Source organism: Convolutriloba macropyga, unplaced genomic scaffold (assembly GCF_964194025.1).
Source record: "Convolutriloba macropyga unplaced genomic scaffold, txConMacr16.3 SCAFFOLD_1231, whole genome shotgun sequence".
Taxonomy (NCBI): Eukaryota; Metazoa; Xenacoelomorpha; order Acoela; family Convolutidae; genus Convolutriloba; species Convolutriloba macropyga.
In genome coordinates, this window is record NW_027452837.1 from 51352 (window position 1) to 60085 (window position 8734).

General features: G+C 34.3%; 1 protein-coding gene across 1 annotated transcript; it reads right to left on the reverse strand.

Annotated features, from left to right (window-relative positions):
* Positions 1–1427: 1427 nt before the first annotated feature.
* On the reverse strand, positions 1428–8194 carry LOC142357840 (homeobox protein orthopedia B-like). The gene is made up of 3 exons (XM_075409345.1): positions 7823–8194; positions 6608–7089; positions 1428–2247 (listed from the first exon to the last, which is right to left on the reverse strand). Exons 1-3 carry the CDS (start codon positions 7836–7838, stop codon positions 1585–1587), a joined length of 1161 nt encoding a protein of 386 aa, XP_075265460.1. The 5' UTR covers positions 7839–8194; the 3' UTR covers positions 1428–1584.
* Positions 8195–8734: the final 540 nt, after the last annotated feature.

Genomic DNA, 8734 nt, shown 5'->3' on the forward strand with positions numbered 1-8734 from the left:
ATTGAAAAGACAATAAACTGAAAACACTTACAGTTCAATTTTGTAAATTAAAACCCATTTTTGTGCTTCGCAAGAGTTTTCGTTTACACCAAACAGAAAAACAATATTGGACAGGTGAATCGTAAAGTTAAACAGACAATATTTTTTTATCAGGAGTAAGAAAAAAATTAAATTTCCTTTCACTATAAAATTAAAATGGAAGTGAATTTAAAAATTGTTTAAAGATTCATTGCCTCACAATATTTGACCCAATTTAATTCGCCAGAAGCTTAAAATTAAATGCGATACTCTTTAGGCACAGAAAAGTAACAGAAATCAAGTATTCAAGATCAAAAATAGAAAATTTCGGAAAACTTAGCACATCTCGTTGGTGGTGTCTCTGACTAAAAACTCTTTTGCCTGAAAATGAAGGCTCTATTTCATAGACTGATTGAATCAATGGCAAAAGAGTTGTAGAGTTCTTTTAAATTTTCAATTAAGAAAGGGAAAGGTCGAAAGTTTTAAAATTTTTTTTTTGTAGAAACTGAATTGTTTTTATAGATTCTGAGGACACCTAGGCTTAACCTCAAACCCACCTCCTTTATTTTTTGAAAATTTATTCGATTGCAAAATCACAGATCTGACCGATAGGGATTTTTGAGACAAGAACAACACATATCTTTTTGATGAGAGAGAAGCAGAAATTGTTTTTCATTTTTAATTCTAAATTTTGTTGACTGTTCTAGATGCTTTCAATGACTCTTCACGCTTGCCACTCATTTCAGACCACAAGGAAAAAAACTCCGAGAGGTCGTTTCTACAATTTCGCTTTAAACAAAAAATGAACTCATGTCAGGATAAAAATTTAATAAGTCGAGAAAATGTTCTTTTTTGTGAAGTTTAGCGCAAAATGTTGCCATGCATAATAACCTTTCCTCATCTTGTATCTTTCATGTTCTATGATCATTGGGCACAAATTGGCAGAGTTATGTCTTTAAGGGGCAATATAAATTTTAACAACAGGACAGCCACAAAGTAAAGAAACAACGGAAAAAGATTTTTTTCGGAATCTTCCTTCTGAAAATATTGACGATGATGCTTGCGCTGTTAAAATGTTTTCTCTTTATATAGTATCATAATTTTTGGACTTTGTATTGGAAAGGGTTTTGCTATAAAAAGTCTTTTCTGACTCTCCAGTCAATGATTGTCCTAATTTTTAATATATGACTCATCTTGTATTTATATCTCAATCTGCAGTTTGTATTGATCCGATGTGACTTCACTGCTCAAACACACAATGCCAATCTTCTTTGTTAAGTTATTGTCAAAAGCTAATTGCAGTTATTAAAAATTTGAATGTTTTTTTGTAGTCAGCATTTTGTCAGCCTACACTGACAAATCTCCCTTATTTTAACACATTGCTTCGTTTAAACTTATGCTGCCAAAACTATATAATAAAAATTGATTTAGCAATAACTTATATAAACAATTTTTCTGTCTTTGACACATAAATAAACCAACAAATATGTACAAATTTAGTCAAAATTTCCCGTTCTAAACTTTTTTCAATTGTTTAAATTGGTTTTCTCCTTTATGGTTTGCTATCTATCTCAAATCGAATCCACAGTTTGACAATGCACTGAAGGAATTCATCGTTGCCGTCTGTTCCAGAGCCTTTCGCCGTAGAGCCGCCAAACTTGCCGGATCGCCACCAGCTCCAACCGGAACCGGACTCGTGCTATTAAGAGGTGCCACAGCCGATACTGGGGTCTCTATAATAGTCCCAGGAGCACCGGTACCTCCTGCACTGGCGCACATCATTGCATTAGCGAATGTCTGCGCCTGGTGATTGAGTCCTGGAAAGGTGACGGGGGTCGGGGTGCTAGGCGCCAGAGGATGTGTTGTCTGCATTCCAGACAAATTAGCCGAAACGTGCTGACTTTCGACGCCAAAACCAAACGCAGTGGCCTGATTTATGGGGTTGGCTGTTGCAATTCCGTGTCGTGGGTTGCCAAATGTCGGTGGAAATGTGAAACTTGCCATAGTTGAATTGTTTGGCGTGGTGCCGACATTGCCCGATGCCCCCCAGCCTCTTGGATCTGTGGAAAATGGGTTGTAGCTGCAGACGAAGGGGTCACCCCCAAATGCTGCGAATTGTCCGAAACCCATTGGGTGAGAACCAGGGGTCAAAAGGGCACCACCCCGGAATACAGAGGGCGAACACTTCTTTCGTTTCTTCCACTTAGCTCTTCGGTTTTGGAACCAAACCTGAAAAATGATGAAAAGTTAAATTCTAAGAACTTGTTGTTGATAAATCATTGTTGTCATCAATTTTTTCTGTTTAAATCATAAAACTCGTCATTTTTGAGTTGCAGCTAGAGATATTCCGGGTGAGAATCCATCTCCTGGGCTTTATTAACTGGTCTTCAAGGAGACCTATGACTACCATGTAGAACTTCACCACATATGTACATAAGTAAAACTGCATTGGTTTCCGGATATGATTCAATTCTGACCCTGACAATCGGGCCGTCAAAAAAATTTCTTACGTGAACTAGAGTGGGCAGCAACTTTCGAAATTTTGCTTTGTATAAATGAAAAAAGCAACTGTTTGCCCTTCCTCCCTGGTGGAATATAATTTGATCTTTGTCTCTTACATAATATGGCATGTACAATTTGTTGTGTGATTCCACATCTATGAAGGGTATAAAAAACAACTAACCGTTATTATCGTAAATACTTGCTGCATTATTTACTTCACACAGACTAATGAAAACAAAAAATTGCGCATGCTGGGGGGAGGCACTTCCATACCATAAATTGTATTGATGAAAATTTTAACCGAAGATTCCGAGTTTATGACTGATTTTTATACACGAGAACGGAGGAGAACAGCCACAATTGATAACTTTGTCAATATGAAATCGGTAAATGTCGATGATTGGTTAATACATTTGCAAAAAATTGAATATTTAACCTAGCGGTCTACATCTATGTTTACACGTTTTCCCATAAAATTTTATATTAGTAATAGAATGATTATAAAAATAAACCACTTGTTCAGAATGATTCGAGATCACTCCATTAGTGTCGGTTTCTAATTTGTCAATTAAAATAATGTTAGCAGGATTACGAACACTGTAGCGCAACAACCCCGATGAGGCGGGACGAGTTTTGGCACGTTAGAGATTGAAGCTGTTAAAGCTCAAAAGATATTTGAGAGAATAAGAATTAATTATAGGAGATTCAAAAGAGAAGAAAATTGTGAAGAATTTAGCAAAAATCAGCGGTATATATAGTCTAAAAGATAAATATAACATTTACAGTGTACATTTGTTAAAAGGTTAATGTATCAAAAATCAGGCGATTTTGGGGCGTATGAGTGGGCGTCATTTCATTATTACATGCAAAAATTTAGTTCACTTGAGATGGTTCGCAAAGTTGCATTTCCTATTCAATATTAGTAGATAAATATCAGTATTTGACAAACATACAGATCTAAACTGATTTACATTCATTTTCTAAATTGTGAGCTGCAGTTGTCGTTATAAATCTGGTAAGTTTGTTTTCTTTCTGAGTTTATCAACATAAGTTAAGTTTCTAAGCTCTAAGATATTTTCTAAGTTCTTTTCTGTGCTCCAATAAATAAACTGAAATTTTTAAATTGAAATGACAAGTGTTCGAAGCAATTTTTTCATTTAACTTTTTTCCTACTTTCCATATCCATGGAACTAAAATCACAATTAATATTTCTGAGTTTTGGTCTGAAAATTGTTTTGTTCCACTTAGTAGGCTTTTATTGGCTCAACAGGAAAGCTATTTTTGAAAATTCGGTGAGAAATAATGAAAGAGTGAGATAAGTTGACGATTTATTTTATTATCCTCGCATTACTTTGGCATTTATGTTTTTGTGGGAAAATGAAAATAAGGAAAACTATTTAGATATCTGCGCCCTCTTTTTTTCCTTTCATTTTCTCTCTTTCTCTCCCTTTTCGTTGGCTCAGATGGTTAAAGAAGTTCTAATATGCCTCACGGGATAATATTCAGGCTAGTTATAACTAAGTTATAACAAAAGTGACCAGATAATTATGAGATAATAACAACAGTTACAAATTGAACATAACATATATTTTGTTGTTATTAACCACGATAGTCGAATGATTAATGACTCTTTAAAAAATTATATAACTCTTCTTTTCCCTCTTTTAGTGAGTGAACAAAAATTAGAGTCCAAAGTTCAAACAGGGGAAAAATTTGAGAGCGCATTCTTGTCTCTCTCACTTTCTATTCAATGGCAACCGCGAATAAATAGGGGAAGATTTTCTTCATTTTAGGAAAAATTGCAGCTCAAGCCTAATTCAACTGTATTTCGGTCGGTTTTCGTGTGGGGAATTGAGCTGAATCGGAGTGTTTCCCCTTGTGTACCCTCGTTTCTACCCCAACAGCTCAAACGCCACTGCCTCCCCCCCCCCCCAAAAAAACCCCAGAAAAATCAAACACGAAAAAGGGCTCTAAATGATTAACTGCATGAAATAAGCAAAGTATTTCTGCAACTTTAAATCTTACATTTACAATTTCTTAACAACCAGTGAAACATTAATCAATAAATGCCAGCCAATAATTTAAAAAATCTTGAATAATGAAACATCGTATTTGTAAAATTTTGATGATCTGCAAAATATTGATATAATCTTTGTATGATATTAGCTGCAGCAGAAGGGACGGAGAAAGTGTGATATGATGGGATTTTATGAACTAGTGTCTGTTGTTTTGATTGTAGTTAATTGATGTGTGCCGTGAGACTGTCTGTGGCAATAACTTGGCCAAGTTAGCAAACAGGATATTGGATGAATTTGTTCATAATGTGGGTTAATGTGAGGATATGAACAAATAATTGTATCCTGTCCGATGACAGACTAAGTGGCGTGAGTCTTTTCCCCCTCCGTCCCTCTTTCTCAATCTCTCTCCTTCTTCTATCTTTTTCCCTTCTTTCCACATCTCTCTCTTACAACCCCCCCCCCCCCTCCAACTCTGTATCCCGGCCACACCCGTAACTTTTCATCATACAAATGCTCTCTTCTGATTTGCTGATCTATTAACCGATCTCAAAGTCTCGAAACCGATGATTTAAAAAGGAGAAAGAAGACCAATTCAAACGACGTAGATCTTATGCTACTAAACAATTGAGAGTAAAAGATTGAAGTTGAATTGTCTAAACAAGAACACGCATTTCATAAAAACAATGACGACGCTTTTGTCGGTGTCGCGACAAAATACTCGAAACCAAAATGCCCAACGAGCCAAATACCCAAAATACATTCAATATTTCATACTATATAGTTTAGATAATCAGAAAAAAAATGTATAGCATAGTGATAACTGAGATGAATATTTTACAGTGTAATCACCAACCACGGTCATGCCTCAGTGGTCCGTGGGACTCGACAAAACGCTGTAACAACTGACGATAAGATGAAATACACCGTGTAAGTATGACAAGGCTGGCCGCCTGTGATGCCAATTGCTGCTATCTTGTAATCGAAATACTGAATCTAGTGACTAAATCTGATATTGCTACACTGGGCATTGTGTAAGATGTCACATAAACCGCTTGTTTTTTTAATAATGAAAAATTTTTAATTTATACTAGCAATTAGAACCGCTTTTTCTTTCCCTGCGAATTATGCACATCGTGCAAATCTTCTCTTTAGTGTTTGAAACTTAAAGCATCGAAAGAGTGTACTTTGAATTTTACCAAATCATTTTTGGTAACAGTTTAACAATTTGGCTAAGACTGCAGTTACCTAATTGACACGATAACTGCACAGAAAATTTTCGCCAATTCAATTTTGATTTTTTCCAAACTACAAAAACTTCTTGAACATTTAAAATTTGAAAATTTGCGCGCTTGTTTTCTGTTTGTTAATCAGAATCTTAACAGTTTTTATAATTTTAAATTGGGTATTATGCTTTAGAACTCAACAGAGTATTACTATAATTGTAGTGGTATAAACTTTGAAAGCTAATTTTCAACCGGATACTAGAACAAAATTGGCTTTCTTTTTTTAAAATTGACCTATAACAACTTTCTAATAAAAATTACAGTCCAAAAATAGCTCTACACCAAATTAATGAGTACAATTTGGAATATCAGGACTTCCGAAACCCTAAAAAATTTTGGTTCGATTTATTTATTTAATTATTCCGATATTAACCAGAAACAATTGGAATAAAGGTACGCTTTCCGAAACTTCGCGATTTTCAGGTTACGTTTTGTTTTTTTTTAATCTATGCCTTGATCTTTTCCGCTTTCAAATCAATTTTTGACAGACAATTTTCACTGAAACTGTCTTTAATGGAACAATGAAAGTTTGAATTCATTATCTTATCATCTATTTTAAATCACGCTTTTCCGGAATCCATGTGAGCAGTTGAAAATTTTGCAAAATTTAGTTGAACACTTGCTTGGTCAATTATCTTTTTGAAAAAAAACTCGTGTTGTGAATACTAATTCCGTGCCTTATGAAGAAAATTTAAGAAAAAAATTGGTTATAGGATATAGACTGTCTAAATAAATAAGTTTTCTGTATTTCAAAACAAATTTTTGCATAAAAAACTTTGCGCATACCTGTACTCTGGACTCGGTGAGGGCAATCCTCATAGCCAGCTCTTCCCTCATGAAGATATCCGGATAGTGTGTCTTGTTGAAACATCTCTCCAACTCGTTCAGCTGGGCCGGAGTGAACCGAGTGCGGTGTCGCTTCGGCTTAGGCACCACCGACTGGGCCGAGTTTGAATTGTTGTTGTTACCCGATGTCGGTTTCACTGGCGAGTTTGACCCGGCCGAGTTGGGTTTTGCGGGAGATGAAGAAGGTGTGGCGGGTTCGCTGACTTCGCTTGAAACGGGCGAGACTTCTGCAAGTTGCTGTTGTTGATGTTGGTTTCCGATTGAGAGGGGAAGATTTTGTTGTTTGAGGGCGTTGTTTCCGGGTATGGTCATGTTGTTTGTTTGGATGTTCATTTGTTGTTGTTGTTGTTTTGGGTGGTTTGTGTTTGCGGTAGTGGAGATGGAGATGGGATGTAGCAGGGTTGTTGCTTCGGGGCATATTCCTAAAAAGTAAGGAAAAAATGTAGATTATCCTGTTTTCCCCCCTGTTATAGAGTGAAAATTGAGATCAATTAACACGCAAATTGAATTTGGAAAAATGCACTTTGATACTTGTTTGCACAATTATAAATTCATCACTATATTTACCATTAATTCTCATATAGATTACAGGTGGTGCTCTTTTAAAAAAAGGGTGTGAATCTTAAGAAATTTATATAGATAACTTTCTTGCACAAAGCCACAATTTTTTCATAATAAATTCCGGAACTTTTCTTTATCTTTCAAGTTTTGCAGCAAAAAATGACACCGATAAATCTTCAAATAAGCTCTAAGTTTGTATAAAGCATTAAAGATTGAAGTTTAAAGATGTTTGAATTTTTTTTAAAAAATCTATATTTGTAAAATAAATTTAATTATTTTTAATGAAAAGTAAATAGATTCAAACGTGATAATAGGGAATCTCATTATTTTAATTTTGCTCCCAAACATTTGTTTTTGGGCAGCTGTGAAAAATTTTGGACCATGAAAATAAGGACCACTTACAAGTTAAGCATCCTATTAATATTTCTCTAAGAAAATAGTATAGTCATTTTATTGAATTTTTTTAAATCATCTACCAAAGCTTAAATGATAACCGAAATGAAAAAGTCCAAATGCCAATTTTTTTAGAGCTATTTCAAAATTAATCAAGTTATTATATGAAACTCTGATAAAAACTATAATAAAACAACTTACCGATCGAATTCATCATGAAGTAACCTTATAGAATCAAGTTCCCAAAAAAATCAACATTAGAATTTTCAAAAGAAAAGTTTCAAGATTATTTTTTGGATCAATTTGACTGATAATGACTTTCAGATTTGGAAAATTGATCAAATTTTTATCAGAAAACCTTTCAACTCCTCTCTAGGTGGAATCAGCCAATCAAAGTGCAGCATTTCTGCTGTCCAGTAAAAAGTGAGGGAAAATAACATGCATCCTTGATTAGATTACCTTTGTGATAAAGGGGATAAAGAATAAATAAATACTATTTGTGTACATAAATATTTTATATAAACACAATAGAACCTTGACCCCATGTAATAGCTGCCTATTTATGAATTAATCTTCTTTACTAACCGCAACAATTGGATCTAACTGTTTCCAAATTAAACCCTATAATCTAGTACATACCAGTTACGAACATACCAGTCCGTTATTTGTCAAAAATGACCAATAGGTTTATAGAGGCAAAACTAATCTCAGAAGCTCTTTAAAAATAATTTTACATTTTCTTTCAAACCAACGAACTCTTCGCGTAAAATGCATGAGCGAGTTTTTGGTTTTGCAACGTAATTTGTTTGCTTAGCTTAAAAGCTATACAATTTAAAGTTTCTTATTGTTTTTTACAAGACTGCAAGAGTTCAATTTTAAATTTTTGTTAAAGTAGACCCCACAGTATGCATAAATTAAAACTAGTCTTTGAAATCTTTAAGTTGATAATTGTTCCTGATAACATATTTGTTTGCAAAAGGAAAAAGTTTGAATTAATTTTGCACAATATAACAAGGTACGTTTTGAGCTCTAAATTTGCCTACAGCAAGCAATATTCTTACTATCTATCTATACATCTATCTATCTATATAGATCTATCTATCTGTTTATCTA